At 40.0% G+C, this 23463-nt stretch overlaps 1 protein-coding gene across 3 annotated transcripts in view; it reads left to right on the top strand.

Moving 5' to 3' along the window:
- Positions 1–23463, top strand: part of HIVEP1 (HIVEP zinc finger 1) — a 126987-nt gene that overhangs the window by 49962 nt on the left and 53562 nt on the right. For all 3 annotated transcript variants that reach the window (XM_066558430.1, XM_066558422.1, XM_066558415.1), the window contains one exon: positions 17879–17932. In XM_066558430.1, coding sequence (XP_066414527.1) covers positions 17879–17932 — 54 coding nt within the window. The remainder of the gene's footprint in view (positions 1–17878; positions 17933–23463) is intronic.

Here is a 23463-nt window from a genome sequence, read left to right as displayed (position 1 = left end):
ACTGGAAACTTTGTTTTCAGAGACATGTCAATGACTTTTATTTTGTAAGAATCTGCTAGGAATTTGAAAGCAATTTTAGTACTTCTTGTAGATTTCTGACTGCTTAAATTGATTTATGTTTAGAACCTAATCTTGCTCACTTTGACAAAGCTGGCAGCTTCAGTGGGTTTATTTGTGCAGATAGAGTGAGAAAGATTCAGCTTTTGATATAAATACTTTAGCTTTCTGGTTTCTGAGAACTATTTTCTTACAGTTAATTATGCATTCTTAAAATGTGTACATTCATAGGCATATGTAGAGGAAGACATGGCAGCTTAGTTTGCAAAATATTGAGCTTCGTTTTGCCTATCAGTGTTTTTAATTTTAGTCAGAACAATCTCTAAATTGTTAAGACAGATCAAGACTTAGAAGTCATGTCATATATTGTCACATGTAGCATTGTAAACTGTATAAGCATAGCTATTACTGGAACATCAGTATGTTTCAAAACATTGTTTTAAGTGTTTTCTCTGGGTTGGTTCAAAGTGGTCCTTTGAGGTTCATTTTGGGAAGGACAGATGTCAAAACAGGCGGTTTGTGTTCTTGTGGGCCATGGGTGGCTGTCAGGTGGAGGGGAGAGCGTGGGAGGTGACTCAGCATGGATGGGCCTGGGAATGGGTTTGTGAAAGCTAAAGTATTGCAAAACAAAAATTCCTTTCCATGCTTGAATTATATTAATTGAGATGGTTTGAAATAAAGTGGTGCCAACTTGAAACAGCTTACAAGTTTAAAAGTCTGTATTGTTTAAAAGAAATACTGAAGTGTCAGTGATGAGGTGTGCTTCTGACTACAGCTGAAGTGTTTGTATCAACAAACAAGAGTATGTGAATTCATCAGTCTACAAGTTTGCAATTTGGGTGAGGTGCAACCATAAAAATGCATGGTAAAACCACATGGGTTTACCTTAATCATTAAATTTTAGCAGTATTTTAATTTTCTTGTGTAAAATGTTAGTTTCTACACAAGAAGTTAGTTATTGGGTTGAGCATCAAGTTTGCTGAAAATACCTTTTGCTGCAAGATGCTGTTGAAAATAGAAACCTCCTCTTGCTGTTGTGGTTGTGATAGAGTTGGTGAGCAGCAGTCACTGTCATGTTTTGGTGGTTACACTGAGGTCACTCCCAGCTAGGCTTGGCTGAGCATTTTTGGTAATGTTACAAGTAGAGTCCAGCTTTGCAGCAGCAAACTTACTGTAGTTCTGTGGTGATCTCCTTTTGGGTGGTAGTTTCTTAGAATAGCTTTAGTTATTGTTGGAACAGTGGCAAGTTCAAAGAGTATTGCATGCATGTAATGGTATTTCATCTCAAGCAAAACAAAGGATGTCAGTTTCTAAAGGAACCAGAATTATTTTTAACTCTTTCCTCAGTTCTTTAAAAGAAATTCAGAGTGATTTGTCAGGATCCTGTCTCAAAGTGTCTCCTGTAAAGTGTTTCTAAGAGAGAATAACAAGGCGTTCAGTGGGCAATTTTGCAAGAACTGGCTGTGGACCAGTTTGCAAGAACTGGCTGTGGATGGTATTTTGTTTTGTGGATTTTTTAATCTTTAGGCAGTGCAGTTAGTAGCTGGGTGGTGTTCTGAAAGTCATATTTGATCTTTACTGAGAGTGTTATCTGTTTGTCCTTACCTAGGATGTCTTCTTCTTAGTAAAGAAAGTGCTGAGATTCCCCAGTACACAGCTTCAGTATTCCAGGATAAAAGCCCGGGAGCTCATATCTCATTGTGCTTTAAAGTGTTTCTCAAACAGCCTTGATCAATGAATTCATTTGCAGTGGGAAAGCTAAATCTCAAACACATGCATGTTAAATATCTGCCTGAAAGCAGGGAGGAAATGGGAGCTGAGATAAATTGGTGAGAAGTTCAACTCGTAAGACCTACAACTTGACATAAGAAGTGAAAGTTACAAAGCTTCACTTTGGTCTTCTATTCCACTAATGCTCAGTTTGACCTTCCCTGCATCGTTGATTGTTTAATATACCCTTATTTCAAATATTCCTCACCTCTGTAAATTAAGCTGCTGTAAACCTTCAGACTCTTCTCACTGGGAGTCATCTGCAGGCTTGTAAGTATTTGTATTGCTCTTTGAACTTTTTCTATTTCTGATACAGTTGTATTGTCTGTATTTTTCCTGAAGCAGCCTAATATTTTATCTGAGAAGACTGACCCTTCCTACAAAGAATTAAAAAAATAAACTAGTAAAGTGCTCAGGAATGAACTTTATGTGCTATGTGGTTATTTTCAGAGAATCATCAAGACCTGCAGGTCAGTTCTTCAGTGCCACAGACCAAAAGGTCATAAATTGAATGTTATGAGTAGTTTAAAAAGGTACAGGGATTTGACCTATTTCTCTCTTTATGTATTTCAGTGCTTTGACTGTGGCTTTTTACCTTAGCATTCTTGTTGTAACACAGCATTCCAGGTTACAAACACTTTCCCATAGTCCAAAGTTTAGGCTGCTAATGTGCTGGTTGGGTTGCATTCCTCCAGCTGTCCTGTAAGGAGGTGACTGGCAAGGTACCATATGACAGCCTGTAGTTCAGCCAGGAATTAAGCCAGGAAATTAAACTATCTGCATGCTTAGAACTGTATACTGGTAATAATTTTAAAACTCTGTCTGTTTTTCCATATTTAAATCCTAATTTTTCAAGGGGTATTTAATGAGTGCCACTGGGTTTGTCCTTGCTTTTATGCTAAATCTGGAGTGATAATTTCCAAATCTTTTGTTTACTGTAGCATGTGAGGTAATGAAATTAGAGCCACCAAAATCATAAAGATCATCTACTAGGGGTGTGAAAATTTTATCCAGTTGATAATTGGCAATTAAGGTTGGATTCTGTTACTGAATCTTGGCTTGAGTTGTTACTGAATAGTGCTTGAGTATTCAATTTAAATAAAGCATAATTTCTGGAAGTTCTTTAAAATAAAACTGTCTCAGTTTAATATGGTTGGAAAGTAATTACTAAAATGATTAAATGAAAACTGAAGTATTTAAATACCTAAACCGTAAACTTGATATGAACGGAAAGGGTGTGGGGTGTGTTGTTGACTTTTGGATGTGGTTGGTTGATTTATTCTTTTATTTGTTTCTCTGAAAGTATTCTGTGCTTAAAATTTATTCTACAGCATGAAACCAAAACCCAAATACTTGACAATCTATAAGAAATTGGTTAGTCTTGTCTCAGGATTAACCCAAGATTATTCAGTTTGTATTTATGAATTGTAGAAGCTGTACAGAATGACTGCCAAAGATATGAAAGCATCGGGTCATCTGCTGTAAGAGTATTTATTTTAATTAAATTTAATCACTGATAAAATATTGTCCAGTGTTTTGTTAAAAAGGGAAAGGAAATGGGAAATCATGTGTTTAGTATTTTCCTAGTTGCTGTGATTTCTAAGTAGATTCCTCAAAATATGAACTGATCTACCATTTTCTCAGGAAAAAGGAAGCGAAAGAAGGCAATCATTTCAGTGCATCATTTCTACAGTGTATCCTCTTTTTTATGCCTTGTATTGTATTTAATAATATTTTTCTTCTTTTTTTCCCTGTGCTATCTTTTATACTGCCTTTGTTCTGATATGTCCTTTCCTTCTTTCATCAGTCTCCACATGGAGCAAACTATTTCTATTTTTGAGAACCATAAAGAAAGAGAGGAAAATGAGGTCTCCCTTTAAGTCAGAGCCATCAGAAGCCTTTAACCTACTGTAGTTCACATGGGCAATAACAGATCTGTGCATTTGGAGGATGCCCATGACTCACAGCCCTAAATATCAGCACCAGGTGAATCTGGTGGCAGTAGGTGGGAGGAACTTGGTCTTGCTCTGTGATTCTTGGCTGAGGAGGGGTTGGCAAGAGAGAAAACCTGAGCGAGGCTGAGGAGCACAGAGCACAGCCTTTCTCCTGTTTCTTCTGTGCTAGAAAATCCAGTCATTCCAGCAGTTCTGTGTGATGGTTTTTAACAACAAACAAAGTGAATTTGGAGAAGATTATAAGGGGAGAAGAGTAAGTCTTAGGGAAGCAACATTTGTTCCTCGGCAGGCCATCACTATGATTTCTCAGCTCGGTGGAAATGTTCAAGATGTAAGCTTTAATGAGAAGTTGGCCAAGCCTTTTCCCTCAACACAACTCCAGGTGCTCAGGCCCAGGAGACTCATTGGTTTACCAGTCACTGTGAACCTCCTCAGAGAAGAGAAATCAGAGAGCAAGAGAGGTCATCCAGTTGGCTTTATTCTCTGTCCTCCTTCCCTTCCTTATGCAAGCGAAGTTTCCAATGTTTCTTTTCTTCCTATTAACCATGCACAATTTTTGTCTCAGTTAGCCTTTCTCTGCCAGGAAACATGGAAACTAAAAGCAGGAATTTATTTTAGCTGACCTGTTGAAAAAAAAAAAGAGAAAATAACTTCTGTAAATAGGTACAACATCTAAAACTGAAATAAATAGATTAGAGTATATATAGGGGTAGGGAGGACATGCCCTTTAAAATCTGAATATTTCAGGAAATTTGGGGCTGTTTCTTGAATCATTAATTTTAGTGCTACCGAGAAAATGTCCGAATAAACTTAATAAAAACAAAACCAAAAAGCAGTTTCAGGACATTCTACTGGGTTTTTGTTTGCATTGTTTTAGTCAAGTGTCACATTCTGATAATCTCTTCTCCCACACACCAAATTTTCCAGAAGTCATTGTTCCAACAAAACAAAAAAATCTTACTGTAAACTAGTTAAGAAAGTTGGATGTAATTCTTTCTGCTTTGTTGTAGCGCAGGGTTGACTAATCTAAAATCATTATGTTAAAGGCCAAAGAAAAATTATTTGAGGACTTGAAATCCTTGGATGTTCACTTTGGCACATGGTTGTTGAAGTAAGCTCCCTCCAGGCTGAATTGTTCACTTCCAAATGCAGGATCAGGATGGTGTGTGCAGCAGCTTGCTGTGGCTTTCTCCCCCACGTTCCTCACCGCCTCCTCATCTTCAATCAGACAGCACAAAATTGAGCGTGAATTCTAAATAAAACAGAGAAAAAACACTTGGGTGATGTTCACATTGCAGAGTGCCATCATTTCGTAGGTGTTTAAGAAGTAGCTCATTAATTATCTTCCTAAGCTTGCAAGTACAGAAAGAAAATTTCACCACTAAGCCTAGAAAAAGAGGGGAAGAGGGCTGGGTTTTCAATCGGTGGAGATTTTACTTGTTGGTTTTTGGTTTTTTTTTAATAATTCATAGTAGGTTGCTGTGCCATAGCAATAGGAGCTGTACTTCTTGTGGGATGAGGTAAATATGAATTCATCTATAAAATAAATTGTTTCTTCATCTTTCAACACACTTCATAGCATATTAATAATACACGTAACTATCTGCACTGCCATATTTGTTTTCTGTTATTTATTCACTGAACAAAACCTTCTCAGCTACTTGTAATAATTAGTTTTTTGTATAAAAGTCAATTAGTTAAATTTACAGTGTCAGTATTCCAGGATATTTTTTTTTCAAGAGCTGATTTCTTATCCAAGGGTATCTTGAAGATTATCAAAAAAGGAATGCCAGAAACTTCAGCCTCCTTTCTTTTATTACCTGGGAAGGAATGTATTATCTTTCTTGGGGAAGGAGAAAAACAGCATTTCAGGGTTTTTTTTTTTTCAGATTTCATGCTGATTACCAGCTAGGGCAAATATTTTAAAAACTCTCAGCCCTCCTTGAAGAGAGAGAAAGAAAAATCATTTTGGTTGGGACTCTGCTTTGGAAGATTGATTAAAGATTTCACTGTTCTATTCCCTTTCTGTATAAATTCAGTTGTCTCCATTCCCTTTTACTGGATTTGTATGATCTGAGCACTTTTGACTTCTTGCAGTGGTCAGGGACAAGGGCACTGCTGTCCCTATGGGTGAGCCAGGCTGGGCAGGGTGCCTGTAGGTGGGGCCAGGAGCAGGGAGGCTGCAGCAGTGGTAGCCCTGGGGCCAGCCTCCCCTCTTGGCTCCTGGTTCCAGCTGGAGCAGGCATGGAGGAGGAGAGACAGAGCTGGTTGTGCTGGAGACAGGTTTTAACAAGTACTTTGGGACCAGCACAATCCTGCTCCAAGCAGAAATCTTTTTGAGAAGAGAAGCAGAGGGGAGCTTGAAAATGGCTCATGTGGTTTGTAGGGTAACAGCTTGGTGCTTAAAGCCAAGCACAGCTTCAGCAGGCTGCTGTGTGGTTGTGAGCAGAAATTATCCCTTCATAATGATGTGAACTGTCCTTTCAGTACCAAACATCTCCCTGGCACGCCTGATTTCCTCACTGAAAGCCTGCTGATTGGTCCCCTCCTTCCCCAAGTCATTCCTTGGGGTGTGTCTGGGAAAATTTGGGTGATGTAGGGTAATCACCACACAGCTAACTTGCTCTGCTTAGGGTCTGCCTAAACCCAGGTAGCGCATGATCTGGAGAGATGCTTTATCCTCACTCCTGCCATCTTCGTCAGGAAGACAGCTTGGATTGGAAAAGACCCAAGTGCTCTTTGGGATACTTTAGACCTGTTTTTTGACTCAGGTCTTGAAGGAGGATGGGAGCAGATAGAGGAAAACAGTAAAATCAGTCACTGAATTGAGATATTAGCTTCATATGTATATTTATTACCACCAATTTATAATTTGCCCAGAGAAAAGAACATGAAATCCCTAGGGTTGTTTGGTTTGTAAGCCTCTTAAAGTGGCTAAGCCCCTGTTCATGGCTGCAGCACACTGTTAACATTAAAAATGTCATATCTTTGTGCCTTTGCTAAAGTTTTGTGTTTCAGGTACACCTAGTTCTACATCAGCTTGTATTGACTATCTTTTCAAAGATGTTTTTCATTTTATGAATCCAGTTTCTGATGTTGTTTTTTCACTTTAAAGCTGTAGCTAGTAACATTTTATTTGGCATGTGAAATTCAGGGCAAAAATAGAAAATTACTATGTAAAAATAAGCTTACAAAGTCTGTAGAGCAAGGTCTAGTATAGCAAGCGAATTGTGGATTTTTAGGTTTTTTTGGTTTTTTCAGTGAGCACTAAGACTCACTGATGACAGTTAGTATGACAGTTCATATGTTAGACTGACATTAAGACTTAGTAAGTTCTTGGATAAACAAATAAGCAAAAAAATGAGATACCTTAGTCAAGTTAATGAAAAACTTTGAGTTTAATGTTCAGTCATGCTGAAAGAGTGATTTTGAATTCGAAGGTGTGATTTTACAGCCCTGTTGGAAGGGAATTTACAGCATAGCATAAGAAGGCAGCTGCCCTTCGGTGCGGCAAGGGCCCAAGCTGTGTGTCAGAGTCACTCCAGTTGTTGCAGTATCACATGAAGATGCTCCAGCACAGGCAGGAGCTGGTGAGGAAGGAGTGGGCAGGGTGGCTGGAGGCAGAGAACCAGAGGTGCTTTGTACCTTGGGCTATACATGGTGAAGGGATGACAGTGTTTGTTTGGGCTGGCTGGATTTTAAAGACAGTTGGAAATAAAGGCAGTTGGAAATAAGGGCAAAGTTTTAAAGAAGACACAGTACCAAGTGAACTCCCCCAACATACCCCAGCAGAAAAATCCCTTGTGTGTAAATTTACTGAGTCTGATATTTACACATTTTGCAGTCAATACCTGCTCCTTAGCAGACAAACATTGCCTTCTGTTTTACAGTTAATAGAAATGTGCTACTGTCGATTCCCATTCGCTTGAGTGATCCAGGAAAAGAGCAGGAATAATGAAGTGACAGTGTTGCTGATTTGATGGAAGTGATCAAGGGAGGTGAAGATGAAGATGCAAATGAAATTGCACAGGATTTCAAAATGACATTAGGTTGCTGTGCAACCAAATTGCAAAAATGACAAATGAAATTCAGGGCAGATAAATGTGAAGTGATGTCCACAGGAAAATTATTTAAACTCTTCATTTAAATTGAGTTGCTTGTTAGCACTTGGGCATGAGATCTTGGGGTCATGTATTTGTGTGGCAAAGTCAACTGTATACTCGCTAGCTGTCAAGAAGCAAATAAAGCATTAGGAATATCTATGGCAGAGGTACAGAAAAACATATCTGTCATGGTAGCATCTGTGCCCTCATCTCTAACAGTGGGATCGACTCTGATGTCTTTCTTCTAATTGTTTTTCCCCTCTTCACTTCCACCTCCAAAGAGTATAAAATAACACTGCAAAAGCTGCCAAAGGTCATAAGTCTGTTGAACAGTTTTTGTGTAAGGAATGACTCAAGTAGATGAAGCCGTTTGGAGTTTGAAGAAAGATGTGAAAAGTTTACATAGATTCAGTATGAAAAGCTCCCATGGATTCAAATGATACTCGGAGAAATTAATGTAGGAATAATCTGTGGGACCCATGAATTTCAAGAACAGCTCCTGCGGCTCACTTCAGAGCTGCCTGGTTTCAGAATCTGCTACTTACTCTTCTGCTTTTCCCTCAGCTTATGCTGTCAACTTCTGTTGGAGGCAAGATGGGCTAGACTTCTGGCTTGTCTTGTTTGTCATCAAAAACTTCATTTTTCCTTAGCCAGCAGTACTATTTATTGTCCATCTTAATATCAGGTAATTGTAAGAACTTCAGTATCCAAAGTCCTACTAAAGATCTCATATTTTAAACCATTTCTGAAGACACTTTAGAATCTTGGTAAAGCGATAATTTTCAAGGGTATACGCTAATCTTAAGAAAGTTAATCTCTGCTTAAACAGGGTTGTTGGTGATGTAGGTTCCCTGTGCTGAATGAATCTACTTACCTGATGTCTGCCTTGTAAACTCAATATTGTTTGAGGAAGTCCAGAAATAGAGGAAGAAATTACAGAGAAGTTTGACCTCTCAGAGAACTTGCAGAAAGCCTCTACACTGTTGTCTCAGGTGATGAAACACCAACTCTTGGTGTTGTTCTACCTGTTGAACCAGTTTTGTGCCTTTTTCTGTTGAGCAAGCCCTCCTTCACCAGCCATGCAGCTGAGAACAAGTACTTTTGGAGTATCAGACAGATGCATAGAAACTTTTTCCCCTGTTTGTCTGGGGAGTGGCTGGTTCACTGTTTGTTGCTTTGGTTTAGGATCTGCATTTGAGAAAATACAGAATTTAACGAAATCTTTTGGATTCCACATATTATTATTTTTTATATGTTTCCAGTGAGTAGAAAAGCTGTCAGTTTGGTTTGTTGCTTTTTTTTTAATGGTTTCAGTTATTTCACTGGCATTTATTTAATTTCTGTGTGTGACTTAAAAAAAAAATTATATATATATAAATATATATATATATACACACACATATACATGTACAGATATATATATATAATTGAAAACCTCTCCTTTTTCCAATTTGGAGACGACAGTTCATAGGCCAGTAAACCTGCCAAGGGAGGGAACCTGTCTCAGTGCAGAAGTCATGAAGGTGCTCCTAGCTGCAGCTTGGACAAGGTGGTGAACTACAGCAACTATGGCTTTAATATTTTAACTTCTAACACTGATACTGGGTTAGGTATAGAAAAAACACCAGAAAGCCAAAACTTGTGAACAGTGAATACCCTAGAGGCTGTTAAGTAATTATTATGCAGATTTTAGTGATAATAATCACCCTGTCCTAGGTAGGCAGCTGAAATTTGGCAGTGGGATAGAACAATGCCCTAGGATCAGCATAGCGAGGGGGTAATTATTGTGCTAGATGGCTAATTAGGAGCTATGCAAATGAAATGCAATCAGTACTTGTGTTTGTAATTCGGTACCGGAGGGAGACAATGTGTAAAGGAATTATCTGTGGCGACTCAGCTGGGTGCTCTCAGAAGCACACACAGGATGCAGGATCACCTGGCTTTGTGGGGCCGGTGGAAAGGAGCTGGCCCTGGCAAGTGCCACCCTTGTGCGTTGGCTTACGCAGGCTGAGAAGGTGCCAGGCAGGAGGTATTTCTGAAGATACTTCACCTACACTTCTGAAATCTTATGCTTGGCAGCTACTGTGCCTCTCCCCACAGGTGCCTCGCTGTTTGCTATATCCTTCTGTAAGGCGACAGTCATCCAAAAATTCTCTTCCTCCCCATCCCCTCCTGTGCTCAGTTTTTAATGAGTGTAGAAGCCTCATAATAAAAAATTCAAATCATGGAAACAAACAAACAAACACAAGATTGAAAGCTCCCCAATAACAAAGAAATGACACAGGGACAGAGTTTGGGTTCATATGTAAAGTGCTTATGTAATTTATGCACATACACCTTGCCAACCTCATCAGGAGCCCTTACCATATTTGAGTAATATATGTGATGGCAAGGAAAAAGCCTTTATATATTTAATTTACATACAGCCTTTGCATTGACTGTTTTATTGTATATACAGTACAGCAGATCATTGCTGATACAAATTTAAACTGGAGATTACAGATTGTATTTTCAAATATACGAGCATCTTTTTTTCTTAAAATGAAGAATAATAAAAGGAAGATTTTCATTTTCTGTTTTCAACAGGGTTATATAAAGTATCTGTCATGAGTTCTTCATTTTTAAATGCAAATAATTATATATGGCAGGGAGTGTGATGAGCATTCAAAGTTGACATTAAAATGAAAATGCATCAAATTTTTCTGAAAAACTGATCAAACAGGTCATTAGTCAAGGTTATAATGACTAGTGGAGCATTTTAAATTGTTTAAAGTCTCATTTTAGATGTTTAAAAAGGTAGTTTATAGCTATTAATAGGATGACTGCTGCTGCATCATCCTACTAGTTGTTAAGAGTTTTGAATTTGCATCATTTTTAAGAGGTCTTTTTTCCCCCCTCTCTTACAGCTGTAAAAACAATCTTCAGACCCAGTAGTACTGGACAAACTTGAGATTTAATCTGTTTTACCTTCCATTTTTGATAGGCTGGGGACATCCATGCTATCAGTTATCAGGCTCATCATTTGGCAATTCACTAAGCTGTGGTGCTGTGATTCTCTAAGCCCCAACTGGGAAGGAGAAACCACAAAACAAACCATATGCCAAAAAGTGTCAAGTTCCCACAGTATGAAATTATAAAGATGAAAAGACTGTCTTTCCTCATCTGATCTCTTCCTTTTAATCTTGAGTGTTTCTCATTAAACTGGAAAAAGGAAGTGTATGGGGACAGAAGAGTGGTTTCTAATTAAAAGTAGATTTAAATCTGAGTGAGAAGAGTGCCTGGTCCAGTGGGTTTCATGCAATGCCTTCTTGCTGCTGCCTGCCAGCTTTGAAGGTGTTCACTTTGTGGCAGGAGGGCGGTGGTGGAAACTTGGGGCCATCAAAGGCATCCTCAGCTGCCTGTGTCTGCCAGCCCTTGCACCCCTGGGTGCAGGGTCCCCTCCTCCAGCACAGAGGGACAGTGCTGCCATGCCCAGGGTGCAGTCAGGACCCCGGCCTGGCTGGTTGGGTTTCAGGCTTGGAGGCTCTCCTGCAGTGTGGGGACGTGCAGGGGCCTGCCGAGCCTCCACGCTCCCCAAGAGGCAGCATCCCACCGGCTGCACCGCCTCCCAATTAACCTAATGGGCTCCTTGTACAGACAAGACTGGGGTTTTGGGTTAGGGGTTTTTTTCTTTACTTTTTCTTAATGAGCTGGTTAAAGGAAGTCTTGGGATTCGTCTCAGTTAACCAAAACACATTAGGACGACAGCGTTGTTGTTTTAGCAGGTTGTAAAGAGCCTTTCCTCCTCCTAGCAAAAGGGAAAGACAAGCATCACAGCCCCTTTGCAGTGGAGCGTGGGTGCTTCTGCATGCTCCCCAGTCCCAGGTGGGTACCCACAGCTGCAGGCAGGGTGCCTTGGGATTGAACACTGCCTCCTGTGCCAAGGGAACCTGCCATCTGGGAAATGCGCCAAGCTTGCATCATCTTTGCGTCGTTCGTTGGCTTCATGTGGCTGCCCTTCCTGCCCTGCCTGCACTGCATGGGCACTGCTGCTTCCAGCAGCAGAGGGTCTTTCCTCTGGGGGAGGTGTGAAATGGCTCACATGGGATGCGGGGCTGGGCTCGGGTCCTCCGTGTCAAATCTGAGCCCTGGAGATGTTCAAGGCCAGGCTGGCTAGGGCTTTAGTGGAAAGTGTCTTTGCCTGTGGCTGGGGGGCTGGAATTAAATGATCTCTAAGGGCTCTTTTCAACCCAAACCATTCTATGATTCATAAGATGTGCCATTCTGCACCACCTGTCTGGTGCTCAGGGTATTTTTTTAATTTGTTTTTTTTAATTTATTTAATAAAAAATGCTTTCAGGCACACTTCTCATCCAGTGAAATGTGAAGCACTTTGTTACTTGCACATGAGCCTGGTGGGTTTCGATAGTCTGAAGACTGAGATTTTCATGCAGGGACTCGGCTTCTTTTCACTTGCTCTCTGAATTTATAGTGGTGGAAAATGCAGCATTTTGTACTTTCTTAAGTATTTTTCTTAAGCTGTGCACAGCCCTCTCCCCCCCAAATAAAAACACATTGACAGTTGTTTTCAGTAATATTGCCCAGTGCATACAGACTGATTGCATTAATGTACTTCAGCTGAAGAATATTTTGTCGCTTTGATTTTCTTTTCTGCTCCTGATCTAGATGATCAGTGCAAGAAAAAAATAATTGAAGTGACTTCTTTCTTTGTGTCTATCTTAAAACAAATGCAAAGGGATTTTCTAGATTACTTTTCAAATGTCTTCTGATGCAGCAAGGTAAGAGAGAGTGCGATTTATGAGAAAGCGAGAAGAAAATCTGCTGTCATCTGAAGCTGTTTTGCAGGAGGTATTTTTAGGATGACTCAGGCCTAAGGCCTGAGAATTGTTCTTGTCTTTAACTGAAGGGGAAAAAATATGCCGATATTTTCCTTCCAGTTGTTTTGGTTAAATACTTGAAGATATAACTCTAGCCTTTCAGGCAAGATATAAGCTTGTATTTTTTTTAAGTTTTGATGTCATAGCCTGTTTTCAGCATCCACAATGGTCTAAATCTGCTAATTTTCCAGTTCCCCATAAACAGAGTATTTGTGATTAAAAAAACAAATGCAACAAAACATTTATTGTTTCAGAGCAGCAACTGTACATCTTAAATAATAAGCCAAAAAATCCCTGTATTTGCAGTGATACAGACACATGCAAATATGTGCATGAAAAATCCTCCTGTTAGGGTGCTTTGCAAGAACTTAATGAACTTACACCAACCACTCCCTTGTAAGCTTTCCTGGAGGCTTAAAAGTAGGTCTTCCTCAGTGACTTAATTCCTCTGTGTGCTGTCATTGTGTGGGGCGAGGTGACTTGTTCAACAGGACAGTCATCTCATTATGCTGCTGTGGGGACACTTGTCACTGGAAAAAAGCCCTAGAGAGATGAAACAAACCAAACCCACAAACACTTCACTAGAAAATATAGTGTGCTCCAGCTTAAATTGCTGTCATAAGTTACTGGTTTTATACTTTGCCAACCTCACACCTTTCAGTATTTCTGCTTTCCCTGCCGAAGTTAATAAATCTTTATTTTCCTTAACTCACCATATAAGTGAGGCCTTTAAGATCTCTCTGAAAATTTGTAATGCATATCTGATACATAGAATGCTAGACATATTCAGGGTTTTATACATTATTGGGATAATCTCTTTGGAAAAAACCCTGTAAACTACATTTTATTTATGAATTAATTAAAATCTCCGAGGTTCTATCTCTCAGTGAAGACCAAAAATAGAGACTGTAAAGCTGTTGAAAAATCTGGTTTACTTTTTCATTTAAAACCCCACCACAGTGCCACCATATCTAATTCAGACTGTTGGTATCCTTGTAATGATCTGTCACAGCAGGAGGTGTGTAAAACAAGAAGCATATTTTACTGCACGCTAGTCTCCTTCCTTGCATTCCTAAAAAGCACAGTTACATTACATATTTAAAACCTCAAGGAATTTGATGGTATTTCCACACAGCAGATACCTGCTGGGAGAGCTGTGGTGGAGAATAACGTGAGAAGATTTCATGCTGGAATAAGAAAAGCCATTGTACACGTTGTTTCATTTTCTTTTACGCATATGCAGGTGTGTGTGTGTATAATTTATATCTATAATGTATAAATAAAATCATTTCAGGATGCTACTTGTGATTTGCATTTTTGTGGTATGCACCTGCCTGGGATGGCCAAGAGCTGGCTCTGTGGCTCATTGCAGTGCTGTCACATGAAATCTCCATTTTCTACAGCCATGCATATGATGATTTCCTCTTTCATTGCACCTCCACTAGTAAGTGCTTGGTGAGAAGTATCCCATCTTCAGTGAGAGTGTGTCTGTCACTGTCATTTGCTTCTAGATGTGTGCTACTTCAGGAGGCTGTCTGCTGAAGGTTGGGGGCCATTGGCTTAGGTCTTACAGTAAAGTAGTCAAGATATGTACTATTCTGGCTCTTAGGGGAAATGAAGAGAGTGCTATACCTACCATGTACTAGAAATTCCCATTAGTTAAATGATTTTATCCTAGTAGAAGTAGATAATATTTCATTGATAAGCAAATGTTTCCTTTGTAAAATGTTCAGGTTAGACAGTAACGCAGGTTTAATTCTGAAATAATATTAGACCAAACAATTATTGGATTGGATAATATTATTTGCAATTAAATAGAGGACTTCTTGGTTTTCAGTTCCTCCTGGGCTTTACAGATGATTTTTTGTGTGGTGTCTTTTTGCTTATAAAGCGTTTTCAAAGGTGTGTACCATTAGAGCACCTGTAATATAATTATGACAGAATGTGGTATGGTGTCAGAAATAATTTTCCTTAAGATGTTTGACATACAGCTAATTTAATGGCACACAAGAGAAGGAGATGACTGGATAATATAAATTTGTTAGCAAGTTATTGCTGGCGTACGTGCGAGTTGGCAGAAGACCTGGGGAGGCTGCCTTTTGGTGTTGCTGGGGTACTTGGCTCTAAGCCTGCTCCTGCCACCTGCTCCAGGGCCCTTAGGGATAACCCAGTTCTTCCCTCCAGCCTGAAACACAGCAGTCTGTAAAATGCAGCAGGGTGGGAAGCAGCTGCCACAGATTTTGTACAATGGTTTGGACATGCCTTGGTGCAATAGCCAGAGCAGGTAGCGTGTGATGCTGGCCATTAGGAGGATGTAGGCCCTAACAAAACATTTAGCCCCAAACTGATGTTAATACCCATGTCTCATTTACAGTCCAGATCACTGCTTTAGTTTTCCAGCACCAACACCAAGATTTTTCAGTGTTCAGAATGTTCAAAACTGTTCTGCACAGAGATACCGCCATAGGTATGAAGAAACACACACAGCAGAAATAACTCCTTGGGGAAAATGTATCAGGAGAGGCAGGAAGTGTAGGAGACTTTCTGGCTGTGTACCAGTCACCTGTTTACCTAGCTATTATTTCTGTTATCTGTGGTTCTTTGTTTGGGATTACAGTCTGACAAAGGAATGGTTGGGAATTACTGATAGGAACTAATTTTTTTTTTCCAATAAGAGACAGAGTATTCAGTTAAGGAGATCAAAGCCTCTAATCTTTCTAGCATTCTCATGTAGCGTGATTCTGAAATACTTAAGTAATTTTTCTCTAAAAAGTAGGATGATTGTCAATGTAAATGCATATATTTCTGGTAGCATTTATGTGAAATATGCAGATAATAATTTTAATAATAAAACTGCAGTTGTCTATGTACTTAGATGTAAGTTTTGTTGACAAAACATTTACTCTGAGAACAGAAACACCATGTATTGTGCATTAAATATATCTCTAACATAGGGAAAGTGAATTTGAGAGCCAAACTATCAAAGATTTGATTTCTTGTTGCCTTTTGCTAAAACCTACCAGCTCCATTTACGTGGGTAATTTGTTGATTTTTTTTCCAGTGTGTTCATATATTTTATCAACTGTCCTGCAACTTTGTAAATTGCTTATTTCTATCACCTGTAAAGCAATAGTCTGTGGAAAAACCGTATAAGATTGCTAGATACATTTTCCTCTGAGAATATTAGTCACACGTATATAAAAGGTGCTTTGTTTACATTTCCTCCTTTTTTCGTTGGAAATGGTTATTTACATCCCTTTCTATACAAAAAAAAATATATATGAATACATTTAATATTTCAGCTGTAATATTAAATCCAGGAAAGCATTAAATATTGAGTCTTCTGTGTTTAAAGTAAGCCTGCATAACTGGCGTGGTAAAGAGATGGTGAAGGATTGTGCTCTTTTTGAGTTGTGTTAGTCTTCAGCAGTCAGTAAGTCAGTATAAAAGAAAATGTGATAAAACTTCCCATTAAATATGTATGCATGTCTCACTAACCCCAGGGGAAGAAGGAAAAAGTTTGGCTTTTCAAATTGCCGTGGTGTCTTTCTTTCTCATGAGAAGCTTTGGGAGTCAGTTAGCACCCTTGTGAGATGTTCTGGTCCGTTCTCTGGGACATGTACAACAGAAAAATTACTGAGCTTTAATGAGAAGGGAAACCTGGTACTTGTTCTGAAAAACAGAAATGCAGAACCAGAGCGAGATCAACAAAACTCAGTCTTAAAAGCTGCAAGAGTTTGATTCAGTTGTAATTATTTGGTTCTGGGGAGGAAAGAATTGAGAAACCGTACCAGACTTCAACTGTGAATGAATGGTTCCAACATGCTTGAGTGATTCAGCTGATAAATAAAAGAGAAGTCATTTAAACCCACTTTTTAAGAATTGTGTTGAAGAAATATCCATTTTTTTGAAAGCTTGTGTTGTAAAAGTCAGAGTGAGTAAAGCCTCCATGCTTGTAAAGAAAGAGGTGAGGGCTTTGCAGAGCTGTCATACTCCTCTTGTATATGGCAGCCATGAAGTCTGGCATTTCTTGAGTTGGACCAATAGAGTCTGGGAGATTTAGGATTAATCCAGTTACATTCTGTTCTTTCAATTTAGTTCAATAAAAACTGACCCCACCAGGGGAAAAGAAGAAAAAAACTAATACAAGGAAAAAAGTTTTCACAGGTATTTTAGAAAATGGCCATTTTCTGAAAGCCATCTGAAAGCCACGTTCCAAGCTCAGATCTTGGTCAGTCAGGCCATAGTTTGATGTTCAGGACACCAAGAGAGCTCAGCCTCTCCCAGTGCTGCTACTTCTTACCAATACAACCTTTTATCCTGAACCTACTCAGAGGACTGTTTGCTACCAAAAGAAGATTTGGTCTTGAATTTTTATTCAGTCCAGTTACACCTTTTCTTGCTTCTTGCTCTGCACATGCAAACATGCACACATGCAGAACAAGGACTCCCCCTTTCCATGGGAGCTTCTGTGCAACAGCAGGTGAAGCACAGCTCTCCTTCCAACACCAGTGTGTCTGAGGGGCAGCAAGTGAACTGCAAAGATAGACTGGGAGAAAAGACTCGGGGCCTCCTTTTGCTCCTGCTCTGTGCATCTGGGAATTTCTGGTTGTTTCACAAAGAAATAAGGTGGGGGCTACCACTCACCCCCTGTGCTCCCATGTGAGAGGATTGGCTCCATTGCTTCACTTAGCAAATGCTGTTTGCTGTTCTTCTCACTATGTTTAATGCAACATTGACTTGCTCTAACAGCATTTTTCAAAAATGTATTAAAACACTCTGTAATGCACCATAATACCTATTCCAAAGAGTCCCCTGACTGCACACATTATTATAGATGGTAGGAAGCTGCAGTGGGATTTGCTGTTAACTGCAGATCCGATGCCAGTGCTTTTCTTTCAGTGGTTCCGTGTAATTTAACATGTCAATAGCCTCTCTGGTAAAACATGATAAAATTTTATATGGTTGTATTACTCATAATGTACCACATAGTTACACATGAATGATATCACTCCTAAATATAAACAGATATTTCAAGACTGATTTCAGTAAATGACTTACTGCGATCTTGCCTTTTTCATATATGTGTTTTAATAGTGACCTCTCTTTCTTGCAGACAAAATTGAAGAAGCACAAAAACAACTTAATGGAACAGAAGACCAACAGAGAGGTAATAACAAGCCCCAAAAAAATAAAATAGAAAGTAAATAAAGTATTGTGATGCTAGAGGCTGGTCCAAAGCCTTCCTGTGTCAGTGAAAAGACTCAGTTGGGCTGGGCACTGGATGAGGCCCCAGGCATGTCTGTCTGCAGATCAGGGGCTGTGTCTGTAATGTCCCACTTCAGATGAGACAAAAAGGTTTTGTTTTATCCACTCAAGCAGCTGCCTTGACCTTGATGAGATTGCTGAAGCTGTAGCATCAGGGCCATGCACATTGCTGACCACAGCCTGTGCTAACCCTTAGTTCTTTATGTCATTTACCTAATCATTAACAACCGTACTCAGTTTATGGTGAGCAATATGTGATGATTTCCAGCAACATGCTGAGGAAAGAGACTGATCATCACTGCTTAGTTTAAGAAACAGATGACCTGTGGCAGATTTAATCTGTGTGTTAGGGCTTAGAAAGCTGGTGCAAACTCATTGCATTTCAAGAATGACTGACTGCAGTGATACATGAGGATGCCCAGACACAGAGTGGGGAGCCCAAACAGAATTTTGCCAGGTTACTACTGGGCCTGTCATGGGAGAGGCATGAGAGGTCATCTCCACAGCTTAGAGGAGCAAAGGGGCAGGAAGAAACACAAATTAAGGATTCAGAGAAAGAGTAATCCTGCCCAGTCTCCTCTCAGGCCTGTTCCTGCAGAGCCCCAGCCTTTGTCCAGGAGTGAAACTGTCACCATGTGGAGTCGGGGAGCAGCTCTGCAGTTCACTGTTTGGACTAACAGTGTTGCTGGCTGGGGGTGTGGGACACATTAGGGGATGCAGGGCAAAAGCTTCTGGGGATTGTGTAATGCTCTGTACCAGCAATTGGAGTTGGGCTGCAACCCTGAGGGATATGTCCAGGTGCAGCAACTGAGGAGTCTGGGATCTAGGGGTGGCTATTGGGCAGACTGAGTTTCTGAGCCAAGCTGCTGGTGAAATCCACCTTGGAGACATAGAAATATTTCCATTAGTGGATCTTTGCCCTGCTTAGCCAGATCAAGGAGCAGGATAAGGTAGGAGTGCTCAGAGTGTCTGTCCAGGATCTGTATATCTGTACGTCCAGTCATATATATGTATGTATGTTTGGGGGAGGGGCGGGGGGGCATGTGTTTGATCTATATCCCTCTTGGGAAAACGTTTTCAGCCTTGCTACTGGTTGGATCTGGGGGCATGGAGCAGCAGCAGCCTCACTTCCTTGAGCTGCTGGATTTAGCAGATGAGATATTTTCTAGTGTCTGGTGTCTGTGCTTTGGCTTTTTCTGGGTAGGCATTCACCTTTCAGTGGTGGTGGCCTGTGACACATCTGTGAACAGTGTTGTAAATTATTGATGCTCTGTCCTGGAAGGTTTATTATCTTTCAAAACAATGAACTTCAAAACATTTTAAAGATCAGAGAGCAGAAGACATACCCAAGTGGATCTCAGCAGGGTCTCTCTGGCCCAGCATTTGGCCTCCCATGGAGGAAGTAGGATGTACTGTTAAAGGATACCACATAAGCCTGGCCAATTTCTTTAGTGTCTTCCCCTTATGAAGTCCACATACATTGAATTTAGGGATGTCTGCCTCATCCCTTTATTATCTAGACATTCATGGAGCTGTTATCTATGAGTACAGTTGATTAAATGCTACTTGCACCCAACATTCTCTGGCAGCAAGTTGCAGTAGTTCACTAGCAATAACATTAAAAATACAGATTTTATCTTTTCTCCTCAATTTCCAATTTTCCTTCCATTTTCAACAGGAAACAGCCCTAGCTCAAGCACTGTGAATCGTTAAATAGCAGTTCTGCACTCACCTTATCAACTGCTTTCACGATTTTGTAAATCTTGTCCCTATTTTGCTCAGCTTTTTTCTCTCCTAACTTGTAGCTGGCTTCATATTTCAAGAGGTTTATTATAAACAGTCTCATATGAGTATTAGGACTGCTCTATGTATTTGTAAAAGGTGGAAGAGATAAAACGTAAGTGGCTAGATAGCAGACCTTCAAATGTTTGCAGAGATTTTTAAACAAACTAGACCTTCTAGTAAGTATTTCTTATGTATATCTATTTAGTGTGTCATAGATAAGTGGTATTGTGATCCAAATGTGAAAAACTTGGCATGTAAGGTATAGCTGTCTGTTCTTGTTGCTGTTGGTCTCATAACATTAATACTGCTCTGGATGATTTTTTGTGATGGATATGTTCAAGCTAAAGACAGGCTAACCTCTGCTCTTAGGCATTTGTTCTCACATGTGGCCCAGTAACATCTTTGCATAAAGGAAGATAAATTCTCTAGGGTAAACTTAGCAATGTACTCTGAAAGGGATGGGGTTACAAAGGTTTATGTGGTGGTAGCACTCAGCTTTCAAGCATCTCAGAATCAAAGAGAGATTTGACTTAACTTTTGGCTTCTAGCCTAAATTCTTATGGCTGGAAATTGAAAAATAAAGTTTTACATTGAAAACTGATACATAAATAACTGAGGTAATAAAGTTAGTCTTTTCAAATTAAAACTGTCCTCTGCGCCTATGGGGTTTTTTTAGTTTCTTACATGCCTGAATAGATCATATTCTTGGTAATATGAACTAAAAAAAAAATTTTTATTTGAAGCTTTAGACTCTGAAGGCTGCTGAAAAAAAGAAAATACATGTTTTGAGCTAAACAAGTAAACAAAAAAAATGCACATATTAACATAAGTTATTGTAAATCACAATCCTGTGTATACAGATTGATGTGAGGTATGACTGTATATTTTTCCTCTTGGTTAATTTATTTTGGTTTCAGTTCATCTAGATCACTTTAGATTTGTTTATTTCCTATCTGAAATGATTAAGAAATGTAATTTTGTGGAATTTATCATAAGTTAAGTGTTGCTCTGTCAGAGGAGCTGTCAGTGGCACAATGTATTTGTGGGGAGTTTATCATAAGTTTATTCGTGCTGAGTATCTGCTGAGTAGCTTTGTGCACTGATCAGTCATAACTTTATACATGTTTGGGATTTAAGTTGAATTTAATTGACTACAGAAATACATGTATTTAACACCTCATTTTGCCATTAGCTATAGTAATCTAATTAAGTTCAAATTGGAGTAGGACTCAAGCACAAATGAGGCAGTAAATGGGCAGACATAATTTTCAAGTTTGCACTTCAGTTATTTAGTATAAAGTTGCAACTGCTTTTTTGTCTTTTGAAGTGATAGTTCACAAATGATTCAAATGGCCTTGATTCAAATAACCACTTGAGACCAGAAGCATGTTCATTAGGGGTTGTGCTCAGCTTCCTGCTCAGCGAGTGTGGAAGGTGGCTAATTCTCATGTAGGTTCATTTTCTCTCTGCTGCCCAGCTGCCACTCTGAATTTTCAAGAGGAGAAACTGTGCTTCCCCTTCTTTTTGCTGCTATTTCCCAACACTTTTACACCCTTGGTGTGCCCCTATTTTGGGGCTGAATTTTGTCTTCTGACACATGTACAGGGTTTAATTAATGTGATAGAGAAGGTCTTGCTTCACATGGTGTTCTTTAGAATCTAGAAGGGATGGTGAGCTTGAACTACACAAAATCTCTCCTTGAGAATGCAGTTGAAGTTTTCTGTGGTGTGGGACTCAGTGGATATTGTGGGCTGGAAAACATTCAGGTGAATGCAGCTGCTTTATCTTTGATCTGCCATTGGCCATCCTCCTAAGAAAGCCATTCCAAGGATGTCTCTCTGTCTTCTCCCTCCCAGACAAGTCAAGTTCTATCAGATTGTGATTACCACAGAGGCATCTGATTTGGTCATCCTCAGAGACAGTCCAGCCTCTGAAGTGCTGTAAGCATTTTGTTTCCTGCTTTAACCACTGCAGCAGTTCTTTGCCTGTCCCAGCACTCTGGGTCCTAGGTACATCAGCGCCACCAACACTGCCATTATGTTCCTTAGGTCTAGTGAACTAACTTGGCTGTCTCCATACTTGGTGTCAGCTATGCTGACTGCCACCTAAATCTCTCTCTGCTTTTGGATGTTTGGGGAACATTCAAAACACTCAAGCTGGTGACAAACTCTAGCAGCACCAAGATTTGCCAGAAAATGGATGAAAGGTTTCCAAAAGGACCATCTGATCTCACTGGTAGGCAATACAGATGTATACTCTGTATTGCCTACCAATCCAGGGGTCCCTCAGGCTGTTTGGACTCCCTCATTTCAGGTAACTGCTTCTTGCTGTGTCACCAGAAGGGTCAATGATAAATTTCTGGGTAAGATGAAGATGGATTCCTTCATTCTCCTTCTCATTCATGGCTATTGTTGTGTCCTCAGGCTGTAGGGTGGTCTGCAATGGACTGGAGACATTCATGTGTTTATCAGCCTCACTGGAGTTTAGACTTGCAGGCTGTCCTAGTTGTTTGTCAGGTGTGAACTCATCCCTCTGAATAAGCTACTGCCTATTGTTTGATCGAGTTTTTGACTTTCTGCAGTATCAAGGTTTAACCCCAGCTGGCAACTAAGCCCCACACAGCCACTTGCTCACTCCCCCACAGTGGGATAGGGGAGAGAATCATAATAATAAAAGTGAGAAAACTGGATAAAGACAGTTTTTTAGGTAAAGCAAACGCACTCAAGCAAAGCAAAACTAATAACTCATTTACCACTTCCTATCAGCAGGCAGGTGTTCGTCCACCTACAGGAGAGCAGAGGTCCGCTGCCATTTGTCCAGTGACAAATTACATCATTTCCCTGTCCTCCTTTCCTGCTTTTTCTCCCAGCTTTATATGCTGAACCTGATGCCATATGGTCTGGAATATCCCCTGGGTCAGCTGGGGTCAGCTGTCCCGGCTGTGTCACCTCCCAGCTCCTTGTGCACCCCCAGCCCACTCTCTGGTGGAGTGATGTGAGGAGCAGAAAAGGCCCTGACACAGTGCTAGCCCTGGTCAGCAGTAATGAAAACATCCCTGTGTTACCATCCCTGTGTTCAGCACAAATCCAAAACATAGCTTCGTATGACCTTCTGTGAAGAAATTTAACTCTATCCCAACCATAATTAGCACATGCAGGAAAGGGGGAGATTAGTGTACTGTTTGTATCTATTCAATAGGTAAAATTTTAAACAGGTTACTTATTGTCTCTGCAGGCTGTATATGGTATAACAAATCCACCCTAAGCTCATACTTCCAGACCTTCTTAAGGGTATGCAGGCATCTGCCAGTCTCTTCTCCTGATTTCTTCCCAGAAAGACATCTCTGTGTTTAACTTCAAGGAAAAGCCTTTTTTTTTTTTTTTTTTTTTTTGTGGATTTGAGGATTTGTATCACCTGCCACCTCAACAATTGCAGCTGACTTTGTTCAGACAAAGCATGGGAATAGTTACATCTTGAATTACACCTTTCCTTCAGGGTCTGTGCTCCATAGCATGAACGAGGAGGATCCATGTTATGGTGGCTCAGTTTGTTGTAGCAGCACACCTAGTCTCACCCCCAGAAAAGACAATGCCATAAATAGCAGAAAGAAATAAGCTGTTACTTAACTTTCAGGTCAGTGCATTATGT

This window comes from Molothrus aeneus, chromosome 1 (assembly GCF_037042795.1).
Source record: "Molothrus aeneus isolate 106 chromosome 1, BPBGC_Maene_1.0, whole genome shotgun sequence".
Lineage (NCBI taxonomy): Eukaryota > Metazoa > Chordata > Aves > Passeriformes > Icteridae > Molothrus > Molothrus aeneus.
This window is presented reverse-complemented; position numbering and strand designations above follow the sequence as displayed.